At 34.6% G+C, this 15,553-nt stretch overlaps 1 protein-coding gene across 1 annotated transcript; it reads right to left on the bottom strand.

Annotated features, from left to right (window-relative positions):
- Positions 1-13,176: 13,176 nt before the first annotated feature.
- On the bottom strand, positions 13,177-13,949 carry LOC133860183 (uncharacterized). The gene is made up of 2 exons (XM_062295835.1): positions 13,888-13,949; positions 13,177-13,776 (listed from the first exon to the last, which is right to left on the bottom strand). The coding sequence occupies exon 2, from the start codon at positions 13,750-13,752 to the stop codon at positions 13,255-13,257; it is 498 nt and encodes a 165-aa protein (XP_062151819.1). The 5' UTR covers positions 13,753-13,776; positions 13,888-13,949; the 3' UTR covers positions 13,177-13,254.
- Positions 13,950-15,553: the final 1,604 nt, after the last annotated feature.

Below are 15,553 nucleotides of genomic sequence, written 5' to 3'. Positions count from 1 at the left end.
GGTGGTGGAAGTGGAAGACCGTGGAACTGTGGAAAAGATTAGGGTTTTCAATTTGATAGCTTTAGTCATCTTTTGAAATTTGATTTTTGAACATTTGTTTTGTGATTAAAGCTTAAAAGTCAAAACATAAAATCAGACAATCAGAATTACTAAAATAATATAATTTAAATGACTAAATTACTAATAAGCTATATAACTTATAAGCCCATTCAGCCATGGCCCATTCTCGAGTCCCTAAGAAAAAAAAAAAAAAAAAAAAAAAAAAGGGGGGGGGGGGGGGGGGGGGGTTAATCGTGTCTAGCGGGTCACTCGTGGGTGACCCGTGACACGACCTGTTTAACTGAGATAAACGGGTCATAAACGGGTAGACCCATTTATGACTCAAACCAGCTAATTTCGTGTCGTGTTCGTGTCGGGTTGTCGTGTCGTGTCAAAATTGTCAGCCCTACTTATTTACCAACTCAATCCACAACAATGCAGTATAGTGCCAAAGGGAACACAGGCCCTATGGTCCTCAATAACTAAGATTGTACAAAAGGGATCACTGGCCTAGAGGTCTTCAACAACCTATGCCAATGGGAACTTTGGCCTAAAGGTCTTCAACACGCTATGCCAATGAGAACTCTGGCCCAAGAGTCTTTAACAATCTATGCCAATGGAAACTCAGGCCTAAGGGTCTTCAACAAGCTATGCCAATGGGAACTCTGGCCCAAGGGTTTTCAACAACCTATGCCAATGAGAACTCTGGCCCAAGGGTCTTTAACCACAATGTTCTATGCTCAAAATAAACTATATACATTTTCCAATCCGTTGCTCATGCTTTTGGCACCCTATGCTCTCACAAGTCACAAACACCAATGTTTCAACCCGCCTTTTTCACAAATCACACAATTAATATCCCAACACCAGCAGGCAAAAAAACTCATCAAATACTTTTCAAATCACAATTCGATATTCATATTTCAACTCACTTAAACACCTTCATAATATCTCAACATAATTTAAATTATTTAAAGCAATCAAAACACATAATCAACATATGTCAATTCATCATGTCAAACAACATATTATTTGCACTTCTATAAAATACATTAAAAAAAGTATCATTTTCTCAGTGAGGAGAATACTCACTTTGGTTGCGCGGATAACGAACTCAACTAAGCTTCCTAGATAACTTCTTGCAATGTGTCACTGTAAAATAGCACATTGAAATTACTAAACATTTTTCTAACGCTAAACTAATATTTTAGCTCTTAAATTACCAAAGAGATAACCCATTAGAAAACCCATAGAATTTTCTAGGGTTCCAAGCAAATACCCATAAACCTTAAACACTAACTAAACCCAAATAACACTAACCCAAAATATTTGCTTAGGGTTAGATATTAAAATCACCACCAAAACAAATATCTATAACAATAAACACTAACCCATAAATTGTATTTACTAACCCAGTCACAATAAACACTAACCCATTAACATAAAATTGTAACAAGTTCAAAATAACATTAACCATAAGAAAATCTTAGGGTTCAACTCACAAAATTCCATTTAAACTAAATACCCATAAATTAGGGTTTGAAGAAACTTACCTAAACAATACCCGAATTTTGAGGAATTTTTGCAAGCTCCAAATAGCACAAAACCTAAAGAATAATCAAGATTAAACTCATACTATACAAATTTAACCAAAAATCTCTAAAACACGAGTTTATGGATTTACCTCAATTCAATCGGTCAAAACGTATATCGAGTTTCGTAGATCATGTTTATGAAGTTAGATTTGAGATTGAACGGTTAGATTTTCGTAGATCAAGGTTTTTGTATGAAAAAACTTAAGAGAAAATGAGGAAAACCCTCCTCTCTCTTTTTTTTTTTTGGGGGAACTACCAAGCAAAAGAGGATACTGCCTCTTTTAGAAAACACATGCGCGTTCTTATTTTATTTTATTTTTTCTTTTCAAAAGGGCCGCACGACCCTTCTTTCTTCTTTTTCATTTGTGATGGGCCGCCTGGCCCTTCACTCTTATTCTTTTTCTTTTAATTGAGGGAGGTGTTGTACGCCTCTCTTCTATTATTATTATTTTCTTTTCTTTACTTACGACTTTTTTTCTTTTCTTTTCTTTTTCTATTCTATTCTTTTCTTATTTTATTTGCTATTTTATTTTCTTTTTCTTTTCGATTTTCTTTGGACTTAAAAAATATTCTCTTGCATTTTTAATACACCTAATTAAGTTTAATCAATTATTTACTCAAATTTTTATACTTTAATTATTAAATAATGTCCCAGACATTACATTTAATCCTAGAAGTTTGATAGATGCATACTCTCTAGCAAAGATTCAAGAAGAACTCATCTTAACCATTAGAAAAAGTATTAAACCCATGTGGAATACAAATCAATTCCACACTCAACGAAATGGGCTAGCTATTTAAATAGAGGCTAATAGAGGCAATTTTTTTTAGCGCAAAAATGCCACTACAAGGACAGTCAAAATCTTTCTATACTGCTCCTATGGCGAGCGAACATTATAAAGGTGGAGAAAGAAATATTAATAGGGCTATGGTACCATTACAAAAAATTTCACAATCTCAAATGGAAGAAAGGAGAAAGAAAGGGTTATGTTACTCATGTGATGCTAAATGGAACAGAGGCCATGTGTGTGAAGCTGCAAAACTTTTCATCATTGACACGATGGAAGAAAGGGAGGAACATCAGCTAGGTCAAATCTCTCGAGAGGAGGTTGATCCGGGGGACATTTTGTTGGAAGAAGAGTCTAAAATATCTCAAAATGCTATCACAGGAACCCCAACCCGTAAAACTATGAGAATTGTAGGAGTTTTAATTAATCGTCAACTTATATCCTTATTGATTTAGGCAACACCCACAATTTTTTGGATACTAAATTAGCTGCTATTATTGGCATTCAAACAAAGGTTCGTGTAGCTAATGGTCAAGAAATAGTAACTCCTAGAAAGAATAGAGATGTGACTATCAAGACGCAAGGTTCTATTTTTCAAGTGGACCTTTACATTCTTCCTTTGCCTGGTTGTGTTGTGGTTCTTGGAATTCAATGGTTGTGTATTTTGGGGCCAATTCTATGGGATTTTGTAAGCCTAACAATGGAGCTTACACATGACAATGACAAGTGCCTACTAAAAGGTTTATAATGTGAGCCTAGTTTGAGTTTAGAAGATGCTCACTCTTTCAAGTTTTCCAGAAAGGAAAGCATGCAAGGGAGTTCTCTTATTGTTAATGGGATCTAATAAGGATAGTCTTATGATGAATGTAAAAATGGAGTTAGTGTAGCATCACCATGAGCTACAGGAGCCACTAGAAGACATTCTTAAGGAAAATGAGGATGTATTTTTGGAACCAAATGGGTTACTGCCAACAAGATCCCATGATCATTCCTGTCAAGGAAAGGGTACAACTAGTTTTGGTGAGACCTTACAGATATCCCTTTTATCAAAAGGACGAGATAGAAAAGATTGTGAAGGAGTTGTTGGATACAAGTGTGATCAGGCACAACCATAACCCCTTCTCATCTCCAGTTCTATTGGTTCAAAAAACAAATGCTAAATGGAAAACGTGTATGGACTATAGATCACTAAACCAGGTGACTATCAAAGACAAATTGCCTATACCAGTTGTTGATGAACTTTTGGGGGCTAAAGTCTTCTTAAAGTTGGACTTAAGATTTGGATATCATCAGATCAAGTTAGCAGAAGAAGATATCCCTAAGACTGTTTTTCATACTCATGAAGGCCATTATGAGTTCTTGGTAATGCCTCTGGGATCATCAATGCTCCCTTTACCTTTTAGAGCCTTATAAACCAGGTTTTTAAACCTTATCTCCATGAGTTTATACTTGTATATTTTTAATGATATACTAGTCTTCAGTAAGAATGTAGACACCCACAGAGGTCATTTTCAAATCACCATAGACATCTTGAGAAGAAACAAACTATTTGCTAAGAGGTCTAAATGTCAATTTGGGTGTAAGGAGGAAGATTATTTGGGACATATCATCTCTGAATAGGGTGTAAGTGTTGATCCAAGAAAAGTCCAAGCTATGGTAGGTTAACCCTTTTCCGAAAACTTAAAATCTTTAAGGGGCTATCTACGTTACTATCACAAATTCATTCGAGGATATGGTTCTATTGCTACTCCTTTGAAAGCAATGTTAAGAAAAAAAAACTATTTTTCTTGAGATATTACTGCACAAAAGGCAAGAAACTCAAGGATGCAATTACTAGAGCATCAGTGATGGCCTTACCTAACTTTGCTCAACCATTTGTTATAGAATGTGATGCGAGTGGTTTAGGGATTGGAGCAATACTAATGCAAAATAGAAGACCAATTGCTTACATATCTTAGTAAACCATTGAAAGGAAGGGCTCTTCACATGTTAACTTATGAGAATGAGTTATTTGCATTAATAATAGCCATCCAGAAATGGAGACCATACCTGTTGGATCAAACTTTCATTGTCAGAACTAACCAACAAAGTTTGAAGTTTTTGTTGGAACAAAAGGTAGGAACTCCTATCCAAAAGAAGTGGATCACTAAACTTTTACGATATGATTTTACAGTAGAATACAAGAAAGCTATTGAAAACAATGTTGCAGATGCTTTATCCTGTAGAGAAGGATGGGAAAAGGAATTGACACTATCTCTCTTATCAATACCTACTGCAAATTGGATGTCAGATCTCAAAGAATAAGATAATGGAGAGATGGTAGAAGAATGAATTAGACAATCAGAGATTTTATCTTGAAGATAGTCTATTATTCTATAAGAAAAAATTATATTTGGAAGGTTGTCAGCATCTTATGGATTAGGTGAGAATACCTCACCTCTAGGTCTTCTACAGCCTATACCTATCCCTACTACGGTATGGTCTGATATTACTTTGGATTTGGTAGAAGGATTATCCCTTTAACAAGGCCATTCCATAATATTGGTTGTGATGGATTGACTATCAAAATACAACCATTTCACCTCTTTAGCTCATCCTTACACAGCAGCAAGGGTAGCTCAACTATTCATAAACATCTTTAAACTACATGGGATGCCTACTTCCATAATCCCTGATCGTGATTGTAACGTCCCACTTTTTACAAAAAAGCGTAAGTTAAAATTTTGATTTCCATGTAATATTACGACATCATTAGAGTTAAATAATTGGTAGTGAAATATATTTTTTTCTTAAAAACTGAGGAATATAGCATATCAGAGCCGACTGAATTACCTCATTAAATTAAAATACAAATCATGTGTTCTAATATAATAAATACACTCAAAGCAATAATATATGTGCCACATGCGGCACTTAATAATTCATAACCATAGTCTTATCCAACATATCAAATATTACATATTAACACAATAATTCTAGTAGTCCTGTCCTCCATTCCGCCCTGCATAAATTTGCATGTTGATGTGCAAATTTTAATACTCGCAAGCGCACGAATCGTTTGTAATATAGTGTATGTGCAAGTGCGAGATCGTATCCACAGGGAATTGCGTTTTTGCAAACAAAATTTAAATCCAAATTAATTTAATCCTAACCTAGTTCCGAAAATTAAGAGATTATTTTTGTGAATAAAAATTAAAATCATAAACAAAATTAACTAGAGTGAACGTAATCAAATAAAAATAAAACACTAAGGTATCGGAATCCGCACTCACAAACTCATAGCAACATATTCCCATGATCAATAATCTTTTTCAAAGTTCTCACAATAAAATCTTAAGTATGTTTTACTTTTGCTTCAAATAATTAATCAAAACTATCCCGTGTATTAATTCTTTACACAAATCACAAAAGAAATCCAATTTAAATTAAATCATCAAGTGTATCCGTAAATCACAGCAAGATATCCAATTTAAATCAAAACATCAATTGTATCCGTAGAATAAATCACAAGGGATATCCAATTTTTTTAAATAAAGAAAACCAACCACAATCAATTCTATGGAACTATCCTAAATCATCAAATGTACCATTGAATCACAAAAGATATCCAAGAATCATTCCACAAAATTGAATTGAAGTAGAACAATTGAAAATCAAACTCATTAAAATTGGAAAATATTACATCACATGAGAATATTGTTGCTAATCATAAGTGAGGCTTCATCATCAACTTTATTTGAGGGTTTAGCCTCTCATGGCCAAAAATAACATGCTAGCTTGAACTGAAAACTTAACATTAAAAATTAAAAGAACTTACAAGAAAAATTGTTGCAAGAAGACACCAAAATTTTGCTCTAACCTCACACACTTTTTACAAGAGGACTTATTTATAGGCCAAGTGTAGGTCAAAAATAAACTGGAACGAAGTGTATCCGTGTCCTTCTTGGAGAAGGACTGGCCAGCTATGGAAATTTCAGGTGCTCAAATATTCGGTGCTGCATGTCAATTGGGAAAGAATTCATGTCCTCTTTTGGAGAGGAAATCCGAGTGCTGCCCAGGCGTGCTTTTTGGAGAAAAACACGCTGCCAGTTTTGGAAAGACAAGGAGAAAATTCAGCGCTGCCAGTTATGTATGGATCGTATGTTTCCCTCTTGGTTCGGTGCTGGAGCAGTTTTGGAAGGAGAAATCAGTGCTGAACCTTCGTTAAGAAGACTCGGTGCTGCTTTGGAAAGAATCTGCATGTACAGCTTTGGAAAGGAGATGCCAACGTGTGCCTTGGTGCCGCATGGGATTGGTCTTCAGAATTTCGGTGCATGCAGACTTGGAAAGAACAAATACAGAGAGGCCAAGAAGAGTCGGTGCTGCTCTTTCTTTCATGATTTGCTGCTGTCCGTCCAGCTTTTCTTAAGGAGCAACGTGCATGTGTAAAGAGCTAACATGTGTCTTGGCTTGTCATAAAATAATGCACACACTGCTGCCTTCCATTTATTTTGCTTTGACACGTAGCATTGCCTTACTAGGAAATCCACACTTTGCCAAATTCTTGAATCTTCAATATATTTCAATTTCTCCCTCCTTTGCAATTCTACATAAAAATCATTATTTTCTTCAATGACTTGCAAAACACTTAGAATACCAAAACTAACAAAAACATTAGAAAATAACAACACTAAGGCCTCGTTTGGTTTGCGGATTAGACACATGGAAATGAATAGTTATTCCTACGGAATAGCTATTCTTTTGTTTGGTTGTATATTATTTAAAAGAATAGTTATTCCCACGGAATAACTATTCCCTTACGAAGAGGAATAGGTATTCCACTCAAAAAGGAGTGGAATGCCTATTCCTTTCCTATGGGAATAAATTAAATTCGTCTTTTGCCCAAAAACCCCAACCTCTCAACACCCAAGTCTCTTATCCCTCTCTCTCTGTTTCTCAACTCATGGTGTGTTTTGATACGAAATTTTGACAATAAAATATAATTCTGATTCTACTTTTTTCAGAAATAAATCATATTTTATTCAACTTTTTAAAAAACAAATTATATTTTATTCAATTTTTTATAAACAAATTATATTTTATTCAATTTTTTCTAAAAAGTCAAATTTCAAAATTCACAAACAAAATAAAAATTTAATTCTGATTTCAAAAATTCATCACTCAAGTGCACCATCAATATCTTTCTCCATCTCTGCAATTATATTCTCATCCCCCTCTCTCTGTTTCTCAACCCAACTTAATTTGTTGTGGGGTAGTCTTTCTTCTTCTTCTTCTTCTTTTTTTTTTTTTTTTTTTTTTTTTTTTTTTTTTTTTTTTTTCCTCCTCCTATGATTTAGCCTGCAGAATGCACTTAGACGTAGCAAAACGAGTACCTCTTAATATCGGGGGGACTCCAATTGCCTTGCGGAGGTTTGAGAAAAACTTTGTAAGCAAAGAACGAATGTTTGTTACTGAAAAACAAATAATAAAATAATAAAATAAAAAGGGCTTTGTAGATGATTTATTTTTTTATGATGATTATGTTTTTTTTCTCTTATAAATCATTTTACTTTATAAGCAAAGAATGAATGTTTGTTGCTGGAAAACAAATAAAAAAGAAAGAAATAAAAAGGGCTTTGCAGATGATCTATTTTTTTATTTTTTTATGATGGTGATATGATGATTATGTGTGTGTGTGTGTGTGTGTGTGTTTTTTTTTTTTTTTTTTTTTCCTTATAAATCATTTTGTAGCGTAATTGTATATGAAAAAAAAAAAAAAAAAGAAGAAGCCATGAACTCTATGAAATTAAAAAAAAAAAAAAAAAAAAAAAAAAAAAAAAAAAAAAAAAAAAAAAAAAAGTCATAGTATGATTGTTTATGTTTCTTAAATAAAGAAAAAAAAATGTCCTCAAGAATATAAATTATATTTGTATTATAAGGGTATTTTAGAAAATTTGATTATAATATGATTCCATTCACCAATGTATTGCACTGTACCAAACAAAAGAATACATATGCAATGTTCTATTCCACCGTTACAACCAAACAAAAGAATAGGAATAGTTATTCCATTCCACCTTCATCTATTCTCATGAATAGTTATTCCTTTTCCTAATGGAATAGACATTCCGCAAACCAAACGAAGCCTAAAGGTTTTAACAAATGCAAATTAAGGGGTCCAATTATACAAGATTTATAAATAATGACCAAAATACCTTTTGCATTTTAAAATAATTATTTAAATGAGGATCGTTTTAACCATACTTTTAATCAATAATATAACGGCTATATATATATATATATATATATATATATATATATATATATATTAATCCAATAACATAAATATCAAAATAATATAATATCTTTTTATAGACATAAAAGTTAATATAACTAATTGTCATAATTATAAAATAATTCTAACTTTATCCTTTTATAAAACTGAGCAGAATAATGGAATTAATATATTAAATGCCTAAAACACTTTTAAAACATTAGGGCGGCTTAATGGTGCTTTATAAAATCTTTACTTTTTATTCGGGCATTACAAAGGCGTGATTTACATTTTAATTACTCCGCTTTGAATACCCGGTATAAAAGCACAACTTAAAAAGTTAGATAACTTTAACTAATAACTCATAAAATCACAAATATTAAAACAATACTTTATTTAAAAACTAAATATCCATTTCCTTTCTTTTTTCCTTTTTTCTTTACTTATTTCTTTTCTTTCTTTTTCTTTTCTTTTCTCTTCTTCTTTCTTCATTTTCTTTTCTTTTTTCTCTTTTCTCCTTCTCTATAGGTAGAACCTGAGAGAGGCAAAGAGATGGAGAGGGAGAGAAAAGAGAAAGAGAGCTCGGGAGAGAGAGGGATTTACCCACGAGAGAAAAAGAGCTGCTGAGATGGAGAGGATCCTCTTCCTTTTCTGTTCTTGTTGTTGCACCAAGGGAAGACTAGAATAGAGAAGCTAGAGAAAGGGAGAGAAACCGAGAGAGATAGAGAGCTTGAGAGATTCTGAGAGCCCTATTGCAAAGCTTCTACTTTCTGCTCAAAATTCCTCTAGGATCAATATGAATTGTTGTCCAAAGAAACACACAGAGAAAGAAGAGAGGTTGTAGAAAATGGAGAAGAGAGAACCGAGAGAAAAACTTGAAGAAAATGAAGAAGAGGGATGCGTGAGAATCAAAGGAGGTTGGATTTGTTTATTAGGAATTTGGATGGCCAAGATTGCTTGATTTTGATCTTATCCTACGGTTGAAAATGATTGGAATCGGATATTTTGTAAAATATCCAAAGAACAGGTGTTCAGCGCTGTTACTACCATCTGCTGAAAAAGGTCGATCGATCAACATCGATCTTACATGGATTCTTTCCCTTACACACACACACACACACACACACACACACACACACATATATATATAATGATGAATATTTATCTAATAAATGTTCATATTTATTTTATTTATGTTTCTAGGTCTTAAATTCTATTTTAAGGTATTATATTTTATATTTTAAAATCTGGGGCGTTATAGTGATCGTACTTTCACTAGTACTTTTTAGAATGAGATTTTTAAAATGCAGGATACGACCCTAAAGATGAGCACTAGCTACCATCCTCAAACAGATGAACAAACAGAGATTGTAAACAAGTGCCTAGAAAACTATTTGGGATGCTTCACTCAAGATAGGCCTAAACAGTAGACTTCTTGGCATATGAGCTTGATTTACCAGTTGCTGCTAGGATTCATCCGATTTTTCATGTATCTCAACTAAAACCCAAGTTGGGTTGAAATAATTCTGCCATTCCGAACCTACCACCAGTTGATTTGAACGAAGTAATCCAGGCTTAACTAGAAGAAGTGTTCACTCGTAGAAGTCGATCCAAGAACAATATTTCCATCACTGAGTTGTTGATTCGATGGGTTGGCCGGCGAGTGATGATGTCACTTGGGAAAAGCTCCATGCTTTGAAGTTATCTTACACTCACCTTGTGGGCAATGTGTTTTGAAAGGAGAAAGTAATGTAAGAAGGCTTGGTGAACCTAAGAAAAGAAAGGAAGAATGTTAGTTTTACTGGCTACATTCTATTGACAAAATCACTGTCATGCTAGTGTACTGCTGAAACAGGGATACCGTAATTATTCAAAGTCTTCAAAATATTTAGAGTATATTTTCTCAACTATGGAAAGGCCTTAATATGACAAGTATCAGTGTCACAAGCATCAATAATGCAATTTTCGGATTCCATGAATATTCTGCACAATTTACAACTTAGCAAAAGTCAATTCCCTAGTTGTCGTTTGGACGGCCTAGAGAAACATCCGGACGCCCATCAGTGTTCGAGAAGATTTTGAACAGTTCAGCAGACACGAATGGTGATGACAGCATACAATCGTCTGGACGCGGAGACTAAAGTTTAATGAAGAAATGCTTGAAGCGCGTTATGGAAGTCAGTTGCTGCTTGATGTCCAGACGCCCTCTATCTAAGTCTGGAGGCCGCTCAGAGAACTCTGAATCAGTGTTGTAATAGGTTTTCTAAAGCCCATAAATAAAGGTCTCTAGGCTTTTATTATTTCCAAAATTCGGAATTGAATTCCTTTGTACTTAGAAAGAGTGTTTAGGTAGAAATTGTGAGATTTGCTAGCTCTTTAAGAGTTTTTCTTTGTGTGATTTGATCGTTTGAAATCTAGCTTAGAGAGAAACCCTAAGTTAAAGGAGTCCATTAAAGATCCCTTCAGGTAGAATTAGATGTTAGAGTTAGATATCCGACTACTGCATCGGGTTATGTGAGTATTACTACCTTGTAACTAGCTTTGTTTTCTGAATAGTGGATTTATTGGATTTGGCTGTCCCGGAGTGGTTTTTCTCTTAATTGAATTTCCACTTCGTTAACAAAATATATGTCTTCCTTTAATTCCACATTTAGATATTTTGTTACACAAATTGATCACACACACACACACATATAAATTAGGAGTCTATTTATTTTCAAAGAAGAATAAGCGAGGTTAAGAATAAGACACGTGGAAAGTAAAGTAGAAAATGCTCAACAGTTGGAAGCACAAACTAACATTCTAGATGTCACGCCCCCCATTTTGGGATATAAGGGGAAACGCGAACTTGAGTGCTAAAAACATTTAAATGGAAGCGTGCATTTACAACATCTAGATTTTTTTAACTTCTTATTTTATAAATTCTGTCTATTAATAATTCTTTACAAAGCCATAAACTCCAAAAGGAACAAGACATACTATACAATACTAAAGTTTGGCCGGTTCACAACGAACTATTGCTCTTAGCGAGGTCTACACCCTTACAAGGAAATGACTTCGTCTTACTGTTGTCATCTGAAAAGGGTTGGGGGAAAAAGGGGTGAGTAAAACCAGGGAAGTAAAACATGCTATAAAACCTTCATGCCCTAATCTTTAGTCATACATAATTACAGTTCAATTCTACTCACTGAGAAGTATTACACTACAAAAATTTTGGGTTTTAGTAAACTGTAGTAACGTCAAAACAGTGGCGTAATGTTAATGTTCATAATCCCATAGTTACTAAAATAATTTTAGTAACGCCCAAATAGATATCACGTTACTGTATAGTAACGCATAAAAAATTCACGTTAGTAAATATATAGTAACGTGGAAATTTATGTTAGTTAATTATAGTAACGTGATAATTTTTTTTGAACGTTACTGAGTCTAGTAACGTGATAAATATCACGTTACTGATTACAGTAACGTGGTAAATATCACGTTCTTGATTATAGTAACATGATAAATATCACGTTACTGAGTATAGTAACGTGATATTTATCACGTTACTATAATCAGGAACGTGATATTTATCACGTTACTACACTCAGTAACTTGATAAATAGCACGTTACTATTTATCATGTTACTGAGTCTATTTTTGTCGTGATAAATATCAAAAAACTGAGTCTAGTGTAACGTGTATAGCACCACTGAATTTAGCATGTTACTGTATTTTAGTAACGTGCAAATCTTAATCAAGCTACTAATATTAGTAACGTGTATTATTAACCACGTTACTAATATTAGTAACGTGCTTTTATTTAGCACGCCACTAAATTAGAATGTGATTAAAAAAAATAAAAAAAATAAATTAATTTTTTTATCCCCAAAATAATTTTCTAACAGACCTGATAAACGAATTACAACAACCAATATAAATTAAAAAATTCGGTACAATTCCAACAATAATCATAATAATATACACTCCCATTGATCATCAACATCAATCACAAAAATTTATACGTTCCCATCAATTCATCAACAATTACAACGTTTAATTCTAACAATAATATACTTTCTCATTGATCATAACCGTCAATCACAACAAATAAAATCATACAACCAAGTCTTTAATTATTACCTGAATTAAAAGATAAAAAGTATCATCAACATTAAAAGAAATAACTCCACACTGACAAGTCTTTAATTATTACCTGAATTGCTGCAAACAAACTAGATAAGATTCAAACGAGACGTGGAATATTCGTCAAGTGCTTTGGTAACCTGCGAAATACACAATGTACCAAAATTAATGCTATATACATGATGCACACGAACATGAATTGATTTTAATTATTTGAAAATGAGAACTATATTATTTACCTAATGCACACTTTAATCATTATCATATGTATTAAATATTCACCAATTCGTTAGCAATTACCAATCAATGTAGAAATAAATAATAGGAAATCAGTCAAGTTTTATTGAATAACATACGCTAAGATTGGCTCTAAGTCTGGTCGGACGTGGTCAAATTCATCACTTGGATCTTGATCGCTATTTCTGGTTAATAGCAACGGCTCGCACTTCTACTAGGTGTCTAGTGAATCATGAGACCCTTCACCCTGACCAACGTCGTAGACGTTCCTGGATTTAGTCCGCACAACACAAGCCCAACCTGGGTTCCTTTCATCTTCGACGTAAAATATTTGGTCAACTTGTGAAGTTAGTACATATGGGTCATCAGTCACCAGGTCTCCCCTGTGGACAAGGTGATTGAAGCTGCCAAGTTCCATGCCATACTCATCCACCTTATATCCCCTATCTCTCGTGGTGTCCGCCCAATCACACTTGAACATGACGTACTTAGTTCTGTCGTAATACTCAACCTCAATTATATCCATTAACTTCCCGTAGTACGTCAAGCCATCAACGGTAGGCACACAAACACCGCTGTTCTGTGTTCTCTTCCCTACATCATATGCAACAGTGCGAAACATTTTGCCGTTAACCACGTATCTGTTGAACCTACTTGCTATCTCCTTCGGGCCCCTACAATGCATAACCAGCTTGTCGCCCATCTCCTCCATACGTTGAGAGTCCAACTGATTGACCTGCGAGCATAATTAAGTAAAATGAAAAATAGATTGAAAATTAGCTCGGTTAGTTTATGTGAACCAGAAGCTAAACATGTAATAGCCAAGCACTACAAAAATTAAACTTACATAGTCATGGTACCAATTGCAGAACTGCTAATGATGTTGGGCTTCCAATTGATCGTCTGTAGTTCGCCCCCTACCGCATGATCGCCTAAGCGTATCCATGTGCATCCTACAATTCAAAATTGTTGGGTCATTATCTATTATTCACAAGTCCACTTTATAGAATCTAACACATCCTAAATTTGTTTTAGCTTACGTCCTCAGTTGAAGAAACTCGTCAGAATTGAGAGTAATATATTGGTGAATTTGGCTCAACTGAAGACGTTAAGGCTGACTCTTGTTTCTGCCCCCTTTGGACCATCTGGATTTCGTTGGGGTTTGTTGTGGAAGCTTGGTGTGTTACCTAGATACCTTGAGCAGAACGTTACAAACTCGGTTGCTATGTAACCCTCTGCAATGCAGCCTTCCGGAGCCGCCTTTATTGCGCACACTAGACTTAAACCCCCCAAGGCTCCTACATATAAATATTAGTCACTCAAGTCAATTAATTATTGTGTTATAAAACTCATACCAATCTAAATTAATAAATATACATACATAAATTTTACCTTTCTGCCGGATACATCCACCTATACTGTACGGGGCCCCCAAGTCGGCATTCACGAACAAGGTGCACAACCAAATGAAACATGATAGTAAAAAAACCGGGGGAAAATACTTGTTCCATCTTGCGTAAAGTGGCACAAACGTTACTCTCTAACCGATCCATGTCCTTTTGGGTTAAGTTTGTTGAGCAGAGGTCTCTGAAAAATGCGGACAGCTCAACAAGAGGTCTAACCACATTATCTGGCAGTGAGCGGCGCAATGCAATAGGGAGAAGCAATTGCATTATTATGTGGCTGTCATGGCTCTTCAAGCCTGATATCGTACGTTTCTTGAGGCGTACACATCGAGAAACGTTTGATGCATATCCGTCAGGTACCCTTACATTTTTTATCACCTTCAAAAAGTTTATTTTATCTTCGTTGGACATTGTGTGACAAGCTGCAGGGAAATAGGTTTTACCATCTTCACCCATGTACGGATGTAATTTAGGCTTCAAATTCATTTCTTGCAAGTCTTTGCAGGCTACGTAATTATCTTTTGTTTTTCCTTTGATGTCGAGAATTGTGCCAAGTATGTTGTCCGTCACATTTTTCTCTATGTGCATGACATCAAGGTTATGCCGCAATAAATTATCTTTCCAGTATGGCAATCTAAAAAAAATACTTTTCTTTTTCCAAACGACATTCTCAGTTGCATCTTCTGTTGCTTGTCTTTTCTTCCGCTTCTTCTCCTTTTTCTTGCCCGCACTCTCATCCCCAAATACCATCCCCTCCAACTGTCCCAAGATGTCATCACCACTTTACACGTGGGGTGCACTTTCTTGTTCTTGGTTGCCGTCAAATGTTCTCTTGTTCCGTCTCCAAAGATGATCCATTGGCAAGAATCTTCTGTGTCCCATATAACAGTATTTTTTTTTCCGTGTTTTAACCGTTTAGATCATGTTGAATGCATACAGACAGGGCATGCCTTCTCACTCCTGTTGGGCCACCCGGACAAATCTGCATACGCCGGAAAATCATTAATCGTCCACATCAACTGTGCCCGCATCTGAAAATTCTTTTTATTTGAGGCATCATATGTGCACACCCTTACATTCCATAATTTCTATAGCTCCTCAATCAAT

The sequence above is a fragment of the Alnus glutinosa genome, chromosome 2, assembly GCF_958979055.1.
Source record: "Alnus glutinosa chromosome 2, dhAlnGlut1.1, whole genome shotgun sequence".
NCBI classification, from domain to species: domain Eukaryota; kingdom Viridiplantae; phylum Streptophyta; class Magnoliopsida; order Fagales; family Betulaceae; genus Alnus; species Alnus glutinosa.
This window is presented reverse-complemented; position numbering and strand designations above follow the sequence as displayed.